Source organism: Dysidea avara, chromosome 8 (assembly GCF_963678975.1).
Source record: "Dysidea avara chromosome 8, odDysAvar1.4, whole genome shotgun sequence".
NCBI classification, from domain to species: domain Eukaryota; kingdom Metazoa; phylum Porifera; class Demospongiae; order Dictyoceratida; family Dysideidae; genus Dysidea; species Dysidea avara.
In genome coordinates this window covers 12,940,715-12,962,446 of record NC_089279.1, presented here as the reverse complement: position 1 = coordinate 12,962,446, position 21,732 = coordinate 12,940,715, and the positions used below count along the sequence as shown (strand labels likewise).

Sequence of the window (21,732 nt, the reverse complement as noted above, 5' to 3'; positions counted from 1 at the left end):
TACATCATGTCACATCATTACATTACATCATTAACTCTATTATAGATATGAAGGAGGATTAGCATTTGTAATAATGGCCTAGTTTTTGAATTTTCATTGTATCAACAATGGATCATGAATCCAATAAGAGGATTCATGATCCATTGCAGCTAGCCTAGGTGTTATCATGTTTTTCGTAAAGCTTCCAACCCAGATGATTGACCTTTATTAGTTTTGACAATGTAGAATTTCATCAGATCCTACCAGATCAGCAGGACTTAAGACTGGATCTGCCAACAGTGTGATGAATTCATGATTGTTTTTATCATATATTGTCCTAAATCAAGATGTCAGTTTCATCACTTATATATAGTCATGCGAGATATCACTGATGATGTTATTCTTTTATTTTAAGGAATGCTTTATTTTAAATAGGTTTGCAACATGCAGTAAAGTAAATTATATCTTAATCGCAGTAAAGCTAAATTGATCTTAGCTCTAGAGAATAGAATTGCTATAATCAGATCAACTTACCCTGCCATTCACTAGAATTTACACATATAAATTCAGCTTTTTTCCTTCCACTGCTATATGGAACAACTTGCAACCAGAGACTTTTGAAGCTTAATCTATCACCGTGTTTAACAACCTTATAAATGAACTGTAAAATTGTAATTAGTTAGCTGTAGCTACATATTTTGATTTGTATATTGCTCGCTGTGCGAGGTCTTGCAATTATATAATAATAATAAAATATATGATTGCTCTATTAGAGTATCTCGATCTTCACTGAACAGAAAGACTAGCTCCTCCCCCTCCCTCTTCCCCGAACAGAAATGAAAGCAGAGTGCCATCAGGCGTAGTCAATAGGTACGGCAGTGCAAAAACCTTCTGCTTGATATTGTAAGCATACCAGGTTAGCTATACTCAGATGGTACGATTTTCCGTACCATACGCGTATGGTTGTACCGTACGCGTATACGCATATGGTACATACCATACGCGTATATGGTACAAAATACGCATATGGTATAGAACAGACTGATTGCCAAAACATCCGGTGTGGTAACAGCGCCTAGAGTCGGCTTGAGTGGTTGGGAGTGAAAGTGGCTACCCTGGCGGCTACTAGCTATAGTCAAGCTCCGACTAATTGTTTCAGGTATAGGGATCGCTGATCTCGATTCGATTTTGCAGTGCGAGCTCGAGTCTGTCCGGCTCAGAAACTATGCGGAGAGACTCTTTCGTAGCTTTCTCGATACTCATAGTGTTGTCCTTCACCTTTAACAAGGTATGTGGTATAGCTTACAGTTATGTAAGCTCAGTGTTAGCTAACTACGTACAGGTGTCACCACTTCTGAACACTGTTCATAAGGAGAATGTGTGCATATGGTATGATCAGTGCAAAAAGATTAGTTATGATGAATCGACATCTATTTTGAACTGCTATAGCAACACCCCTAGTGTGTTGATAGCAGACAATAGTTATGCATATGATGTTCTCTCTGAAGTGTGCCCCTGGTATGTCAGTGTGAAACCAAATTCGACAAGAGTTTGTTGTAGTGTAAGTCAGATAAATACACTGAGATCTTTTATGAGGGGACTGCAACAGTACTTTGGACAATGCCCTGCATGTCTTAGAAATTTATTGAGTATATTTTGTGCAATTACTTGTGATCCAAGTAACTCTTTGTTCATGAATGTGAGAAATGCCGAAAGTTTAGACAATAACACTACCAGTGGAATACCTGCAATAAAAATCGCAGATGTTTATTTCACAAGTAACTATGTAAGCAAGTTTTTTAACTCTTGCAAAGACACTGTATTTTCACAAGGAAGGGGGAAAGCAATTGACCATTACTGTTGTGTTGACTTTTACGATTATGATTGCTTTTGCTATAGTGGTCAAGGATTGCTAGAGACAATCAGTTTCATGGCTGGAACAATGTATGGTTCTGCATTGAATTTTATCTACACTAATTATACCTCTGGTGGGGTTATTCCCAAGAATATGTCAGCCCATAATGGTACCATAGTAAACTGTGACCAGCCAATTGATAGGGTAACATGTTCTTTCAGTAACTGTCCAGCTACTTGTCCAGTTCCTCCTGACATACCACACAGTACAGGATCAATGAAAGTAACTTTAGTTCTCCTTGGAATATTTGTAAGCATTGCCATGTATAATGTTGTGTTTACAATTCTCATGGTGTATCTATGTTTTACTGGCTCAAGAACTAAACGTTCTACACAAATAAATGTAATCTCAAGATCAAACTTTTCAACAAATGAATTTGGCAATAGATTTGAGTTCTTGATCAGCAGGTTATTTTCAAAGTGGGGCTGCATTGCAGTAAACCACTGGGTTATGGTAGTACCCATAGCTTTGATATTACTAAGCGTTTGTTGCGCTGGGTTGATGTTTCTTGATGAAGCAACTGATCCTGTTGAGTTGTGGTCTGGACCAGACAGCCGTGTAAGTAAAGAGAAGGAATATTTTGAGAAACATTTTGGGCCTGTGCATCGTACGTCACAGATAATCATTACAGCTCCAAATAGTTCAAATTTCAGCTTTACTGACTCTCAGAACTATAAAATAATTCATCACTTTGGAGGAATATTTCAGCAAGTTGTCTTGAATGAGGTTAGTAATTGTTAATTTCAATTACGTAAGTAATCTGTCTTAATTACAGATTTGGTTCATGCAAAATGATATCATAAATTTACGTGTACCCGTGAAAGCAGCAAATGGCACACAATACAATATTACTCTGAAAGATATCTGTTATAAGCCACTCTATCCTCATAACAAGAACTGTAAAATTTCTAGTGTGTTGAATTACTTTCAAAATGACTACAATCTACTTAATAAGCATATTGTACCACTCTTTACAGATAGTGCCAACTCTTCATACCACATTTATTACTGCAACAGGTTTTGACTATTAGAATCTATTTTGTATTACATCTTCATTGTAGGGATCCATATTCCTTGAATGACACATTTTTATTGGAAATTCCTTGTTTGGCAGAGTATGGGGGATCTATAGACCCCACCATTTCCTTAGGAGGCTACAGTGAGTTGCCATATTGTTGTGTTGCAGTATATACTTAATTTATGGTAGTTCTAACATAAAGAGTAAAATTAAAGTTATGTATTACTTGGAGCGAAGATAGAGTACTCAGAAAAGTGTAACTTGATAGTGTAACTTGATAGTTGGACTTTTGACCAACTTTTTCAACAATAGATATTTTGGTAGCAAAGTTGATGTGTGGCTGGCCTTTTTTGCTATTTTTTCAACAATCTATATTTGGGGAGCACTTGATATATGGTTGGACTTTTGACCTGCATGCAGTGCTCACTGTCACGGCGGACCCACGGTCGGAGAGTGTCACTTGTGCACCAGTTCTGCTGGTATTCGGACGGCCTCATCCGACCCGTCTTGAAACACAGACCAAGGAGTGCAACATGTGCACGATTTAATGGCTAAAGCTATGGGCTTGATTTTTTCCCCGTTTGACATCGCTTCAGCCTGACAGGTGCCTTTTGGCTTACCACAGTTTGGACAATGCATGTGTCATGGACTTACCTTTATCCTACTTTGTGTCCCATTTCTTTTTGCTGATAGCCCAAGGTGTCAATTTGTTGATGTAGCTTTCCAATGTCTGTAAACAGAAATCATCCATATTTTCCATGGTAACTGGATTGTACCTCTTCTACTGTACTTCGTTTGTAATACGTTGAGCATAGCTGAAAGTGAAGCATAATGGCTACTTCACTTTTGAGTCAATCATTAATTTTTGGGGAATGTGTTCAGACCAAAGCATTAAAACTCAGGCACCATTCTTTCTTTTGATGCGGTATGTGCGGATTTATCAGTCATAATTATATTACAAAAAAGTAAACAAGCAAAAATTAGGAATACAGAAAAAAGTTATAAAGCAAGAGAGATTGCCTATACACTTGCAGATGAACTAGTGGACATTTAACCCCTAATTCAGTCATGGGTATAGAGATTAAATGTCCACTGGTATATCTGCAGGTGTTGGCTGCCATGTAAAATTTTTATGTACATTTTAATCGCTTTAGTATACAGTTTACCATCATTATTCCTTAGGTGAAAATAGCATTCTTCTTGGTGTATACAGGAATATAGTAAAAGAGCTATCAGTGTTGGGTGTAACGCGTTACTTTTGTAAGGCGTTATACAATATTATTACTTAATGCAGTAGCAAAGTAATATAACATGCTACATTTCTTATGCTAGTGATATCTAACGGATAGTTAGTTTACATAAGTAATGCGTTACTAAAGTAGCACATTACTACTATGTTACTGTAATATTATTACCTAATGAAGCACTAACGTATTACCTAATAAAGTACTAACATACTAACAAGCTTTACTAACTAGTGTGTTACTGTAACATTATTACTTAACGAAGTACCCTTATACATTGTGTAATATGTAATATAACATATTACTAGTTACTTTTAAACTGAAGTAAATTATCATACAGTACGATAGCACATAGTAGGGACCACAAAGGAGTAGGCGTGGCCCACAAAATAACATCACCCATAAAACAGCATCTATTTTCCTTGGGCAGTATTGGTTAGGTAAAACTAAACATAAACAAGCTTTCAGATCAACCCAAAAATGCTTTCAACAAGTTGCTACGGATTTTTAAAAGAAATTATTTAATGGAATTTTCTAGTGACTGACTGACTGACTGATTGACTGACTGACTGACTGATTCCTTCAGACAAGTGTAACTCGATAACGGCTAAGGCTATGGGCTTGATTTTTTCACTGTTCGACATCGCTTCAGCCTGAGAAGTGCCTTTTGGTATTCCGTAGTGTGTACAATACATTCTTCAAGGACTTACCAGTGTCCTCCTTTGTGTCCCATTCATCTTTGCTGACATTGAAAATTGTCGATTTGGTGGTAGCACATGATGGCTTCCCTTCGTAATGGAAATCATCCGTATTTTTCATAGTGGCTATTTTGTTAGCAGAGGTGCTTTTCGAATAGTTCTTGATTCGTACTGCTGTGTAACGGGTTGAACATAGCCAACAACGAAGCATAATGGATATACTTCACTTTTCAGATGCTAATTGATATAGCTGGGGCACACAGCACCATTTCTTTCTTTCGGTATGTGGGAATTGCAGAGGTGCTTTTTGAACAGTTCTTGGTTTGAAATGCTGTGTAACAGGTTGAACATAGCTGACAACGAAGCGTAATGGATACTTCACTTTTCTGACAAAAATTGATATAGCTGGGGTGTGCGGCGCCATTTCAGATGCAATATGTGTGGGTTCACCAGTCATAATAATTATTTACAAAGAAGTCAACAGACAAGTACACAAAACAATTTGGAATTTTCAACTAGAGTAGAGACCATAGCACATCGATAAAAAATACTGAAGTAAGTTGGAGTAGGCCATGATAATAAATCACAGTAAAACAATAAGAAGTGTTATATCCCTATTGTGCTCAAGATACCATAACGGAAATGCACAATAGGGACATAACACTTCTTATCATTTTACTGTGATTTAATATCATGGACTGCTCCAACTTGTTTCAATACTTTATATCAATGTGTTATGGTCCCTACTTCAGTTGAAAATTTTTTTGAGTACTTGTATAACTGTAATGCATGGTACAGATTGAAACAAGTTCCATCTTCTTAGCTCGTTTCAGTCGAGAATTAATAATGATAGATTAATTAAGTGCCTGTAATTTATTTGTCATATTGCTGCCGTACAAATTAATTGTCTATAGTGAAAGATGGAAACTTTGGCAGTCCACAAGTTGCCAAATCTCACATGCCTAATCATCAATGTGGAGAAATCATATATCTACTGAAATACTTGCTATAAGCTAAAGAGCTCAACTAATATGTTGTCTATGCTTGCATAACAATAACCGCAACAATGTTAGTAAATAGTGAAGTCTAAACTCTGGTAAAAGCCAACCTAAATAGTCTATCTAATCTTTTATAAAGAGGTCTTACACACCAAAGAACTGTAGTTTATTTATACTGCATGTGATTCATTCCACAGCTGGTTTCTGCATGTTTTGGAATTGCACTTCCATATATGTACTTGTGTCCATTGTGTCATGTCCGGGATAAAGTAATTTACTGTTGAGTTTATCTGTCTCTGTCAATGTACAACCTTAGCTTTCTCTTTCTTAATGAATGCTTTGCATAATATAAGTTACCTATCCTAAAAAAAATACTTTGCTGTTTTTTCTCAGAAATGAGACCTCTATGAGCATGTTGGTTTCAGTACTAGCACGTCTTGGTATGAAATGCACAATACAGTTAATAGCAAAGCGAAATTTTATTCTATGGGTGAGTTATAATGCCATGCTGAGATATCAGCTACACTGTGGGTTAAATAAATTCTATATTCTTGAGTGACCTCATGACCAGTACATGAATTGTAACTTAATTTAAGCCAATTAGCCAATTTCCTGTTACTCCTAGAAACTGTTAACTCTATTACACGTTTTTTAATAAGCACAAGGCATCACAGTAGGTATAGATGTGGGCAGACATGGACCACAAGAATAGATCTAATGACAGTAAAGATTATAAAGTTTTAGCAAGAGTCCATAATAGAGAGTCTTATTATGGACTCTTGGTTTTAGTACAAAGAGTTTCCAACCTACATTTTTACACAAAATACCTAAAAGTTAATATATCATTGTACTAAAAGTATCCATTAAATTACAAAAAAATTTCCACTGCATATGTGTCTATGCATTTAAGTGATCAAAGCCATTGAAGATTTGCTTGAAAAAACTTACCAAGTAAATTTCACAACGATAGTAATCAATTAGTGCAAAAGTTTCTAAAACCTAGTTCACCTGTCACAGTGTTAAACAGCTGAAAAAACACTACAAGCTATATAATCAGCAAGTCCCTCTCCATTGCTGTTTACTGAAATTTACATAAGGGTTTCATTATGCAATGATTTCATGGACTGTGAAATCATGGCTTTCATCATCCCATTTTCTCCTTAGTGTGGAATGTTATTGTACTGAAGGGATTGTATTGTGTTATGCGTGTGTTATTACAGGTACCGTGAATGGTAGTGCTCAATATGAATTATCAAAGGCCATTATCATCACATTTTACATTAATAATTACATTGATGAGGACCAAAACATACCTGCTAAGCAGTGGGAAGCAGCGTAAGCTACATTTGTAATATTTGACATGTAATTGCTGCTACAGGTTTTTACAATTTGTGTCAGTTTAGATCTTCTGTTTGTATTGACTGTGTACTTGCTTTTTTAGCTTTGTCAACTACTTGAAGACGTATAAAAACAAAGTAAAGAACAGTTCTCTGGAATTTTCCTTTACCCCTGTAGTAAGTCATAGAATATTATTATTTCAGCATTGAGCGGTATTTTGTTTAGAACTTTGTTCCTTTGACTGAACTTGACCATGGAGATCTAGCAGATGTCCAGATTGTTGCCACCAGCTACAGTTTGATGTTCTTGTACATTGTGTTATTCATGGGTGGCCTAGCTAGATACACTGTGTTTGGTATTTGGGATAGTAACAAGACCAAGGTATGCTGGAACTAACATGTAAGGTATACGTGTAGAGTGCATAGTATAAATGTATATATCTAGTACAGTGAAACCTGTCTAATCAGGTCACTGCATAAAGAGGTCACATGTCTAAATTGGCCATTTTAAAGAATTCTCACTTGTGCCAACTGTGTACAAAGTGACCTGCTTAGTGCAGCCACCTCCTTAATGAGGTCAAAAGTTTTTGTCCCTGTGATGACTGGAATAGACAGGTTTCACTGTATCTTGTATGACATATATGTGACTAGATTTTGGAAAATCACCTATATGGACACATTGTTGATTCACAGAAAGCGTCAAATTTTAATGTTTTAAAGCATTGTTGCTCACCAGCCTTGGCAGCTATCTGCATGGATTTTTTCACCAAAGATCGAGCAATTCATAACCTATAAGAGCATCTGGTGGCCAAGGTAATCCTTGTAGAACTTTCTGTCATATTAGTTTTTTCACCAGTGTTGTTGTATCACAAGTTCTCAAAAGGGGGTAAAGGTCCCATGGGGGGTGGTGGAGTGGGCAAGCAAATTGACGAGGATGGTAATTCAAAGCACCTGACCACGAAACAGCCCATCAGAGGCAGGAAATAAACTGAAATCTCACTAAACAGACATGCGTACATCGCACATCAGCTTTCTGCTCATCTGACCAGAGTGTTTGAACTGTCCCTGGTGTTCACAGACCTGTACAGGCTTTTGGCATGGCTGTACAGACCACCAGAAAATAGTCTAACAAAAGCAGATCCAACAATTTGAAGGCAAGTTTGATGTGGAAATTGTTAGCCAGATAGTGCAGCAACTTCATGCTGGTGTTATCTCAGTTTTGGCTCTTCCACCCATATGGCTAAATTCAGTCACATATGAAACTGGATCTGGAAAAACCAGTCTTATATCCACCCATGACAGCAGAATTTTTCATCAAGAACAACACAAAGCTAGAGATTAAATTTCACAATCAAAATCAGCTAGGCTTGAGATGTTTGCTTTTGCTAGCTGCTTTTCCCAAAGTTCAGTAGCAAGTTGTACAAGCAGTCTGGGCCTTAATGGAGGAAGTGGAGCTCTGGCCAACCTGGGGGTGGTTGCATCAAGACCTGTACTGTAAATTTCCTTTCATTTTAGTCAGTTTTGATACCTGAATGGGCCATAATTTGACCTAATTCATCCCTAGATATTCCTATTTCATTTTGTAAACAATCTCTTTCCCTCCCCTCCACCTCTTCCCATCACCCCTATTGGAGACAGTCAACTTTGAGAAAAACAACTATCTAAAATTGCAGGAAACTTAACCATTGGCTATACTTGTATGGCGAAAGGTAAGGTAAGGAATTAGTGTAAAGATGTGGCCACTTACATCTGCAACATACAGTTATTAAAACTGGCATTTCTTGATACTTTTAAATTGGCAATTGTAATACAGCTACATTGAGACTTGTAACGTAGCTGTCAAAACTTTCTACAGGATGACTTGTTATGTAGCTAAACTCTCTGCAACGTGACTTGTTATGTAGCTGAGGGTGACTTGTATTATAACTGAACTCTCAACAAGGCCAATTATTTTAGCTAACTCCTTACAAGGTGACTTGCTGAACTCTCCACAAGTTAGACTTGTAACATCTCTATAAGTTAACCTGTTATGTAGCTGAATGCTCTATGGTGGAACTTGTATACATAGCTGAACTCTCTACAAGGTAAATTATTTGTGACTGAACTCTATGTGGTGGCCTTTAACATAGCCAAACTCTTTCTATAAGGCAATTTGTTTAATTTTGTTATGTGGCTGAATGCTCTACATTTTGACTTTTTTGTAGCTTAATTGTGGCTTTTAATTAGTGTAGTTGAACTCTACAGAGTAATTTGTAACATAGCTGACCATTCTACTAGAATTACTTATTACATAGGTGAATGCTCTAATCAGGTGACTGTATTATTAGAGTATCCTGATAGTGTGCTCGCTACACAGTTGGTTTTTACGTTATAACTCAATTAGATTTTTATAATGTAACCATGCATTGAAAGGTCTTTCTGTGATGATGATTAATCCACCGTCATGCCAATTTTCAGCTCATTCCCTAAACAGTCTACCTGGTGGGCATGACAACTGTTGCTTTTTTCTCCACCAAACTTGACTGTGCATTCGTTACACGTGCTTGGTGTTTGTGCTATATCTCCATGGTCCTTATCTCAACTTTTTTCTAACCACCAAAAGGCACTCCTACAATGGTAATTAATTATTAACTCATTCTTTTAATGTATTTATCCCGTGGACATGACAACAAATCGAACTTTTTGTGCAATTATTATTGCTCATAACTCCCAAAGCGTTCACCAGATTTGCTTAGTTCTACAATTTGTCTTTGGACTCCCTTTGGGTATGCCAAATTTCAATGTGATCAGATAAACATTTGTGTTTTATAGTGATTTTTGCATGCAAAGTATGCAACATGACAAATAAGGAGAAGAAAGAAAGTAAAGAAGAATCCAAAACTGTAGTCTCACCTATCTTGGGAATGGCTGGGATGATTTCCTTCAAATTTAGCACATGGGTTTGCCTACTGGTAGGTAAACTCCACAGTAAAATTTACTCTATTTGGATAAGGGATCATGAAGCAATGTATGCATGAAAATTTTCATTTTCTTCCTATCAATATACCTATGGTGTGGTGAACCAGATTTCTAGTTCCGCATGACACACTACCATATGTCTTGATAAGGGTAAAGATTTATGTTGATCTGTATATAGTACAGTCACTTGTTGAAGGTATAGAAACGTTATCTATGAATTCTTTTAGCATAATGCATACCATATGCCAGTACAGTATGCTTATTGAAGTATTACCATCAGTATGTAGGGAGACCGTTTGTAGTTTCCCAGTTGCTTAAATAAATATTTATATCATGTAGAAAGATAATAGATGGTGTTACAACTGAACTGAATAATGTGTTGTGTGTATCTTACAGCACAATAAGATATTGGTGAGCTCCAGAATTGGACTAGGAGTACTGGGTGTCATATTGATGGTGCTGTCAGTGGCTGCTTCTATTGGACTGCTCAGTTATTTCAGAATAAAGACCATTTTGGTTATTACTGAGGTTGTTCCATTTCTTGTGTTAGCCGTGGGTACTAATAACCTGTTTATCCTTACCCATGCTTATGAGGTATGTTATTGTCTAACAAAGAACATTAAGTAATTACTGGTGTGGTTGTTTTCTTTTGTAGAGCAAGCAGTGGTGTAAACTAGGTGCACCTGTTAGTCAAATTATCAGTGATGCACTGGGTGAAGTAGGTCCCAGTATTCTGTTGACTTCACTCACTGAGACTGCAGTCTTTCTCTCAGGTATGTATATTTAAATAATTGTTTTAGTATAGTGACATGATAATGGTGTCATTATTTGAACAAACGTGGTTTGCGCTATTTCTCAGCCACCACCATTGATTTCATAACATCCTTAGTCATGAATTCCTCACACTCTTGAATAATATGCATGTTTGGCTAAGCTACTTATACTTCAGTACACATCTGGCACATCTCTATGCTTTGTTTCATCATAATATTGTAAGCATAGAGACTTTTGTAGAGGATATTAATGCGTGACTGAGAATCACTGGCAGCTACAGGTATAAAATTGCATGAAAGGTGGAGCCATGTAGTGGTCAAGGCAATGTGGAGTTTCCTGTCGTTTTAGATAGTTTTTATCTTGAGAACTATATATATCAAGAGCAATCACATCTGGGTGGTGTGTATAGGTAAGGAATGGGCATTAGATACAGAAATGTATAGTCTGAAGCCTCACTACTAGGCCAACTAAGTACATGTCGCACACTCATTAGCTTGTCTCTATAGCATTATGCTCTAGTCAATCCCTGGCCTTCACAGAGCTGTAGACATGTTTGGCATGGTTGGGGGCATCAGAACACCAGCAAGTAAGCCAGGTGTGCTCCCACAGCTGGCTGCAGGTTGGCTGTAAGCACACACCTGGTGCACTGAAATTGTTTTTGTAAAAACATACATGTGTGTACTGTACCTATCTAACTGTCTAGTCTTGCACCCAGACCACTTTTTTCTTTTGTGTGGGGACAGTGTTTTCTCTTCCCATACACAAAAGAAAAGAGTGGTCTAGGCATGAGATTACTATCCACAGTATCTATCTATCTGTCTATCTATCTATCTATCTATCTATCTATCTATCTATCTATCTATCTATCTATCTATCTATCTATCTATCTATCTATCTATCTATCTATCTATCTATATATATATATATATTCGTATATTATTACAAAACAAAAACCTACTAGCTACAAATTGCTGCTTATATTGATTAATTCCAGCCAACTACAGTAGCTGCATCCATGGTGCTTGGTTATTAAGAGAAGCACAGCATTAACTTGTATAGTTTCCAGTCACATATTTGCAAGTGGTAAAGTGTTACAAAGACTGAGCAGCAAAATGAGAATAGTGAAATTCAGGTAGTACATACATGCAGCTTTTAAGTTAATGTTAGTTTTAAAAGTGCTTTATGTTTGTTGTGTTGTCATGTCTGCAGATTTTACATGTCTGATAGTTAGTTTATATAACTGATAGCAGTATTATCCTGATATTCGTACTATCCCCCATCCTATTATTAGATACATAAAACAAAATCTTTACCAACAAACATAAAACAAAGCGTGCATGAAGAAATTGTGACCATCAGCCACAAGTATAAGTTGTTGGGTGTTGTAGACTATTCCTGTTTTCTATTTTAAGGTGTTCTATCAACTGTACCAGCTGTACGGACATTCTCCTTTTTTGCTGGAATGGCTGTCCTCATTAATTTTTTGCTTCAGGTAAGGATAAATTTATTAGTGGCCAATAATGGGTGTGTAGCAGTACTGACATCCTGCAAACATGTTTTGTGTTATTCTCAACATGTATATCTACAGATATCAGTATTTGTAGCCGTACTTGGGCTAGATTCTAAGAGGATGGCCAGTTATTATTTTAATGTACGCCAACTGACTGAGGTGAAGGAAGACAACCATGAGAGCATTTTGTTTTGGCTCATTAGAAGATACTATGCTCCATTTCTACTGCACAAATATATTAGAATATTAGTGGTAAGTCTAAGTTATATTTTGAATTAATTTGTTATCAATCTGTTCAGTTGTACAGTTTTGGTATGCTATTCTTTGGTATGCTACTTGTGGTATCCAATAAAGATAGTGGCTCTAATGTGTCAATAAAGCAGTCTTCTTCTGATGACTACATCAAAGATGTGATCAAATACTCAAAGGTTGGCCTGCCAGTCTATTTTGTGATAAAGGATGGCTTAGATTATTCCAATGAAGACAACCAGAACAAGGTTCAGTGTTACATTCTTAGTGTAGTGTATTGCAACCATTAAATATTGAACTAACAAACTATGGTGTTTACAATATTATTGCTAGATATGCTTTGATTCTCCTGGTTGTGACCCCTGCAATTCAGTTACAATGCAGATATTTAGAGCATCACAAACACCAGAGCAGTGAGTGATGTTAGGCCAGTCCAGATGAGAATGTAGTTTCCCGTCCTCTGCCTGAATTGTATCTGGGCACCCGCAGTAAATGAAATTATTGGCATTATTTGTCCAAAACCATTTCCTGTGTTGTAACTTCCTGTTATGCTTTTATTTAGCATTGTTAAAAACTAGCTGAAGTATAATAAAAAAGCTTAGAAAGGATGGTTTTGGTATTGCTAGTTAGCCACTAAAGAAACTAGTGTGTTTTCTGGCCGTGAATCCTTGACATACTCTAATAGAGCAGTCACATAATTATTTCAAAAGTGAATAAACCTTCCACCCACACCGAATAATATTGAAGATAGCAAACTACAGTCTCATTTGGAGTGGCCTTATACAGCCAACTATTACTTCTGTACTATCGTAGTTCAAAGATTGCTAAACCTGCTCTCAATTGGTTGGATTCATATTTTGAATGGATCAATCCCTTCAGTGGCTGTTGCACGGTGCTTGATAGGACAGTATTTAATAATACTAGATGCAGTAATGAATCTGATCCAAGTAAGTATATAACTGCAAATGTTTTGACACTAAATGTTACAGTAGTATGATGTTAGATCCTTTAGCTACATAGCACAGTATTTTTGTTTGTTATAAACGCATATATACACAAGTTTAGATAAACTTTTGAACCTGCAAGTTTGTCATATTGCGTATGCATTTACTAATAGCAATGGTTTCCCATGGCTGATTTCTGGAAGCCAGTCAGCTTTTTAAAATCAGAAAAATAATTGACACTTTCAATAAAGTTTAAGTCTAAAACAATTGAGGTATGAAAATAGTTTCCTTAGTGATCAAATTACATAAATTATTTCTCTCTGCCACACAATGATTCAAAATTGCTCCTCCTGCACTTTGAAGTGTGTTAAGCACTTCTAAAACTAATACTGTTTTTGCTGTTATACGTAACTTCTGCAACTGCTCAATAAGGCATCAAATCTTTCTGTACAAGTATAAGAAAAAATTAGGAATTTAAGTTCAATTAGGGATCATAGAAATAAAAAGTATGGAAAGAAGAGAGGTCGCCTGCACCTGCAGATATACTAGTGGACATTGTTAATCCCTACTTGAGACTATACCCATGACTGAATTAGGGATTAAATGTCCACTAGTATATCTGATATTTTTGGCTGGAAAAGCCCAGTTCCTTGTATCCCATTGCTATGATACCTGGACACAAGTTGTTGTATAGACTAACTAGCTATTCCTATACAAAACATGCGCAAGAAAATTTTCGATAAAGACTTGCATTAATTGTAGGGACACATATTCATCGGGGTATCCACTTCCATCACAAACAAACAATTATTTTAGACAGGGTTGAATGTTTGTCTTATGCTAAGACATTACTGTACATAAGTGTAAAGCACCGTCTTGCATGTGTACAGAAAATACAGCACAAAGGGTATGTGTCAAGAGGCTAGTACAGCATGAGATGAAGTGAAGTGCTGTATTAGCCTTGAGACACACCCTGAGCGTTGTATTTTTCGTACACAACACAAGTATAAGCAGTGCTTTGAGTGTTAATAAATTGTACTTCCTGATTGTCTTGCTCAGAGCATTCATCTTAAGTGCTTGAACCTCTTCAACTTTCAGTGCTCAAACTGTCAACTAGAGTTCATATAACTTGAAGAACAAATTGGTAGGATTAGTTTGACTAGTTTTAGTAATTATATACAATGTCACATGCATTGCTATGAGAGTGGGATTGTTTTCATGACATTCCTTGCATAACTGTACATTATTTGCACCCAAATATACTGTATTTGCCCAATTTGCAATTATCTGCAAAACTATACTGTATATGTACAGTTATGTAGCTAACTGGTAATACAGTAGTGGTCAGCACTTTGATCCTCCTTATATAAAGTGCTATTAGTTGACATATATCACATGTTAAGATGTTTCCTTCAGTGTGTCAGCCTTGTTTGAGTGATCCTACTCTGTACACCTATCGTCGACCTGATGCTAATGAATTCATGCATTATCTTCCATGGTTTTTGAATGAAAGTCTGGACAACACAATCACCAACTGCAGTCGAGGGTGAGCAAAGTGATGTCATTAGACTACAAAGTGTGTAAATGTCTTCATTAATTTTATAGGTACGATACTGTATATCATAGTGCAGTGGATTATGTGGACCAGAACAAAACTATTGAAGGTATTGTTCCAATCTGTTGATGCCGTAGATGGTAAAATGTTGTTAGTGGTGTTCATATTACCATATTGTTTATTCAAACTACAATGAAGCCATGCCAAATTGAACAGCATTTTTCCATCTAGTAACCCAGTAAGTAAAAAATAAAAATAAAATTTTTTGATATCAATTTCAGTTACACCTGACTATTTTATATAGTGTAGTCTATATGGCTGCTCTATTATAGTATATCGATCTTTACTAATGCAGGAGCTAAAGTTTTATGAAATGACATGTAGAAAAAACTATATTTGCTTCTAGTTCATATTCATCAAGGGCGACAGAGTAGTGCAACCAGTGAGGCCAGAGCCTCACCACTTTTTTTGCTGGAATAAAAAACTTTCAAACATGATGAAGCCAAAACTAAAAGTAGTGAATATGCAATGCTTATTCAATGGTAACAATTGATAGAAACAAACTTATCAGACCTATCTTTCACCCAGAACAGCTCCATGTCTACTTCATCTGTATTAAGTTACTCTAAAATAACTACCATTATATTGCATGGCCTTGTTTCTCTTTGTAAAGCATTCCTTACAGGCTATCTCTTAATAAACTCAAAGAGTAAATAGAGGTGCTCTGTGATCAGTGTCCAGTTTCATCCCTAGCAATGTCAGCTAGCTAAGACAGTATTGCAGCTCTAAATTGCTTGCTATAATAGAATTTCAAATTGTGAATTTTTTTCCTAGACCCCCTAGACTAGCTGCCTTTGGACTGAGCCTCACCACTTTCACTTTTACTCTGATGCCTCTGATATTCATAAGTCTAAAGTCTTAACACTCTTTAGTTTTTAAGAGATCACGTGATTTATGTAGTTGTAGAGAACATTGATCCACTGCATACATGAAGCATAAGATAAATATGTCATGGCCTAAAGGACAGTTCAGTTGTGCAGCTGTTATACATTGTATCTGTAGTTTATGAAGTATAAGGAATTTTATAAGATGGTAAGTATCATAACTATAGCAATTGCTGGAGATTATTAAAGTATTACCCGATGTGAAAATATACCTTTGATTAATGGAATTAAATTTGTGCGTCAGTTGATAACAAAATCTCTGTTTCAGCAGTCTTTTCATACTATCTTGATCACTTGCACTCTCACAAGACGACATTGCAATGGAGTGGTAGCTAGCATACCTACCTTATATTACTATTGCAGTCACCTCTATGTTAGATAAATATCATTACAAGTACAAGGATAATATTAGGAATTTTAAGTTTGATTAGAGATCACATGCAGCCACAAATAAAATAGGGATTAAATGCCCACTAGTATATCTGCCGGAGCTGGTGACCCCCTAGTTTCATTACTTTTTATTTCTGTGATCCCAAATTAAACTTAATGTTCTTGTAACATAATTATGACTGGTGAACCTGTCTATATACTGCATCAAAATAAAGTATGATTCCAGACCTAAAATTGATTATACATCTGAGCACATGTCCTAACCATCAACTACCGAAAAGTGATCATGAAGTTGCCATTACTTTTCATTTTTCAGCTATGCTCAGCCCAATACACTGTTAAAAATGAAGAAGTGTATCTGCAATCAATCCAGTCACTACAGACAATACGAATAATTCCTATAATTATAAACATGATAGTCGGCACAAAAGAAAGCGATTAAGCACTAGCTACCATGAATTGAATTAATTGTCACCAAAAAGTAATGAGACACAAAGGATGCCTTGCATTGTGCCATATGGTAACTGTCAGGCCAAAGGGGTGTCCAACAGTGAGGCCTAGCCTTAATTAGCTGTTATTGAGTTACGCTTATCAGTAAAATAAGCAAGTATGTAGGTCAGTAGAAAAATCTGTTAAAGATCATAACAACTAATCAGAAGTGTTCTGAACTAAAGAAACTTTTGGGCTTTCATTCTACCCAACCAATACTGCTAGGGAACAGTGGAGATGCTGTGAGGCTGGTTTCTGGTCAAACTTTTTGTGACAAAAAGTAATATACAATACTGTACTGTATTGCAATGCAATATGTTACGTATACAGCTCTATATATGTTGTATTGACTTTTAGCATCCTATCTGATGACCTACCACACTGTTTTGGCATTCCTTGATATCCCTGAAACACTGAGAATAGCTAGAGAATATGCCAGTAATTTCTCTCTCACACTTGGCCATGAAGTTTTTGCATACAGGTTAGTTTACTTATTCTATAAGTAAGTGCATGTCTATATGTATGTGTTCACAGTGTTCTATATACATTCTATGAGCAGTACCTTACCATCAAATCAGATGCAGTACTCAGTCTTTCCATCTCATTAAGTATGTATAATTAACTGATAATGAACTTGGTAATGTCTACTAATGTCACTCCTCAGGTGGTGTATTTGTGATGTCATTCTTACTGATGGGGTTCAGTTTTTTATCAGCATTAATTGTAACTGGTACAGTAGCCATTGTTGTTGTGGATATGATTGGGATGATGGTGTGGATGGGGATACCTCTTAATGCTGTTTCGCTTGTCAACCTTGTCATGGTGAATATTTTTGAAATACAGCAGCTGTGGGTTAATGATGCACTATTCTTTTCCAGGCTGTTGGTGTATTGGTTGAGTTTTGCTCTCACATAGTTCGATGGTTTACTCACTCACACTGCCACAGTAGAGTAGAGAAAGCTAAAGATGCTATTACATTCATGGGCACTTCAGTAATATATTAACTACACATTCTACCTCATGTTTTAATGTATACTATACTGTAGGTTCTCAGTGGAATGACCTTCACTATGCTCCTTGGTCTATCAGTACTAGTGTTTGTGCACTCACAAGTTTATGTGGTGAGTAAGGCAATATTATGGTATATACAGCTGTTTACTATATAACATGATACTACAGAAATACTATGTTGATATGTACTTGCTAATGATGGTGCTTGGAGGACTTCATGGACTAGTGTTCCTACCAGTGGTACTATCATATATTGGTGAGGATTTAAATGTATATGAATAATGCTGTTAGATTGCATTAGGTCCATATTATTTTGTGGTTATGGATGATGTTAAAGAGTATGAGCCACTCAATTCTGATTCTAAAACAATCTCATCCTTGAATGATGATATAAGCACTGAGTTGGAAAAATCAACTACTGAGGATGAGAAATAACTGGACTCCTAAAATTATTTTCCATACAAGTAGTAATGTCTATGGCTACATAGTGCTGTTAGTAGTTATCACAATGTAAGGCATACTTCTGATTCTTTTCATGCACCATTAATAGTCTAATATACATTTGATGTGTTATTTCACTCCATGAGGCAACAGCAGTCAAGCATTAGCCTAATAATCACCTGGTCTCAGTTAAAGATGCCCGGCCACCCAGTGGTGCCTGTGGTTGCTGCTACTATGGTTTCCTTAAACAAGATACTTTACTTGTAGTAACATATTTCACCATTCTACCCAGCTGTTATAATGCATGGGGACCTAGTACCTGGTGTTGAAGAACATATTGATGTTCTTGCCATTACGGGTGTATCCAGGGGGTTCTGTGGTTTCCGAAAACTGGTCAAGTGGAATTTAAATTGATTTGCAAAGGAAAAGGTTCAACAATTGAAATACTCTAATTGAGCAGTCAACTATCCTAATAGAACAGTCACATTTTGTGAGCTACCAACACAGTAAAAATAGTCTAAAATCATATCTCAGAGTGTGTAATACCTGAAATGTTTCCTTGGGGCATACCCCAGACCCCCAGAATAGCATCCATATCTGTTGCATGCTTCAAACTTCAAATTGCTCCACCTCTTAACTCTTAGCCAGCGCCTGATACTATGCCAGCAGAAACAAACATAAGCAGATTTTTTGGTGAAAATTACCACCAGACTCACACTGAGAATATATAATTGTGATCGGATCTGTAAAAAGGGGTCTTATAGTCTTTCCAAGTTCGGTGAGTCATAACTCATCATGTATTTAACCTATTGTTGTGAAATTACATCCAGCAATAGTGCTATGTTAGGAGTGTAACGTGACCAAATTTCAGGCTGGTACCATGCTCACAAGTCAAGTTATGGATTGCAAAATACATGTAATTGGAAAGGCTACAAGATCCCTTTTCGCAGATCCAGTCACAATTTTCAAAAATTTCCTTGGAAGTATGCTCCCAATATGTATGCAACAGAAAATTTGGAAACCTGTCACCAAAATTCCTGGAGCTGACCTTGGTCATGGTACATAATTGTAAAGAACACAATAAATCAAGTAGATATTTGTCACCCCATTGTATCTGACACTTAACTATTAAGTATTCCACATTGCATTTATTGTAAATCTTACATACATGTAATAGTACATGTGATGAAAATATAATGTATAAAATCTGGTTTAGATATAGCAATTTCAATTATTTTAGCAAAGCTGTCAGCCAACACTTTACATAAAATGTAGCATCGATCACCAGCACACGATCATGGGAAAAATAGTGGGTGAAAAATGCAAAATGAATGGGGCTAGCCTACTATAGAGAAGCACCACCATGGTAGACAATAGGTTGCAGATTTGTACCTCATGATCATGATGCAATCTCTTCTGCATTGCTGCTGAGGCTCTTTTTTTAACTTTGGTAATATGTAGCTATAGTTTGGCTGATAATCCAATCTTATGTTGGACTCTTGGCGGCTAATTCAAGCATAGCAAGCTAGAAAAGGAGTTTCGGGTCATTTAGAAATATTTATGGGTACTGATCAAGCACCCATGCTTCTGATATGTGACTGTGAAACTGGTGTGCTACGCGATAATCAGCACTTAGCTATTTTAACAGTAACTAGCTGAACTACGATACTGCACTAGTTGCACCTGATTGTTTACAAGGTTTGAAGAATCAAACTGACTGAATGATTTTTAGAAGTTAGGGAGCCTGGTATGAAGTGTAAGAAATGAGAAATTGTTACACAAACACTTAACTGTCCAGATTGTGACAAATCAGTCTTAATATCACATTTTCCAATTTACAGTGTACATGTACAGAATCAGTAAATACAGTAGTGGTTACCTTGAATTACAGTTAATTCTGTAAAATGCATGTTGCATGCATACATTTACATCTTCAATGGTCAATGGTTATTAACACGTGAACTGTGATATTCTATATTTCACAAAGATTGATTTGAAGTTTAACATTAATTTTAGTCACATACATACTGGTTTGTGTGCACATTGTTCCCAGCTCTGCTCAACTAGCTAGCCACCCTACTGAAAGGAAACATGTGTAACTATGTGTGTGTCCTTCCTGGTCCCTGGGCGAAACCAACATCATAATAGGAGTGAATTATCCATATTATGCTGTGAAGGGTATTTCAAGATTGAGGCTGGGAAGCTGACAGCCAAGAGGGCTAGGGGTCCCTACTAAAACTCTTATTATCATAAACTATAGCTACACCAGTCATGATGTGGCTTTAATGTTACATTTGAGTGTTTAAGCAGTTGGCTGTACTGAGAGTTATTAAATTTGATGAAGCAAGTTAATTCTCAGTCTCTAATGAACAATCTGTGTGGGCACAGCAAGGAGTGTAAGTGTTAGGCTGTCAGTTGTCCACTCACACTAAGTGCAAGCTCCTGATTTTCTTCTATAATCTGTGATCTAATATTTCAGCATAACTATACCCAGATTGTTGAATATTCTACTCACATCCAAGGAAATATATTGGATCTCATAATCACTAACTGCGACAAAAATATTTCCACTCCCCAAATTCACAAAGATAGCTAACCCATTGCTTAAATCAGACCACTACCCTGTTACTTTAATCTTAACCTGCCTCATAACCATATTGTCAGAACTATAAGTGAATCTATTAATTTATATGATTACTCTAAGGCAGACTTTGATTCAATAAATGAATGCCTTTCACATGTTGATTTTTCATCCTGCTTTAATTCCTCTGACGTAGAATTTATATGGGAGAAATTCTATTTGATGCAATTCAACAGTTTGTTCCACAAATCAAGATAAAACTTAATGATTTTCCCAAATGGCTTACCCCAAGCCTAAAGCATAAAATCAATTGTCTTTGTTCACTTAGACAGCGGTACTCAAAATCTCCCACACCTCATAGTAAAGATCAATTGCAGGCTGCTGAGTTTGAAGTTGCAGAAGAAGCCTCAGCTGCTTGATCTGCATATGAATCTATGCTTATCAATGACTTTGTTACTACCAATCAACCCAAGATATTTAGCTACATCAGAAGTTTGACTAAATCTCCACACACTGTATTACAATGATAACAGTGCAACCAATGATAAACAAAAGGCATCATTGTTTAATAATTACTTTTATTCTGTGTTTACTATTACTAATATTAACCAGTAGCGAGCTAACACCCAACAAGATTTAGTCTCACTCAATTGATATTTCTGAAGAAGATTCTTTCAGCGCTCTTAATTCATTAGAC

At 36.4% G+C, this 21,732-nt stretch overlaps 1 protein-coding gene across 1 annotated transcript; it reads left to right on the top strand.

The window, feature by feature from the left end:
- The first annotated feature begins 1,017 nt into the window (after nucleotides 1-1,017).
- LOC136263025 (NPC intracellular cholesterol transporter 1-like) lies at nucleotides 1,018-18,596 on the top strand. The gene is made up of 23 exons (XM_066057463.1): nucleotides 1,018-1,267; nucleotides 1,322-2,620; nucleotides 2,670-2,911; nucleotides 2,956-3,053; nucleotides 7,073-7,187; nucleotides 7,294-7,366; nucleotides 7,416-7,571; nucleotides 10,544-10,741; nucleotides 10,803-10,920; nucleotides 12,334-12,413; nucleotides 12,510-12,683; nucleotides 12,731-12,928; nucleotides 13,014-13,093; nucleotides 13,494-13,627; nucleotides 15,041-15,170; nucleotides 15,230-15,288; nucleotides 17,360-17,483; nucleotides 17,537-17,610; nucleotides 17,667-17,824; nucleotides 17,881-17,994; nucleotides 18,049-18,123; nucleotides 18,182-18,269; nucleotides 18,315-18,596. Exons 1-23 carry the CDS (start codon nucleotides 1,205-1,207, stop codon nucleotides 18,446-18,448), a joined length of 3,984 nt encoding a protein of 1,327 aa, XP_065913535.1. The 5' UTR covers nucleotides 1,018-1,204; the 3' UTR covers nucleotides 18,449-18,596.
- Nucleotides 18,597-21,732: the final 3,136 nt, after the last annotated feature.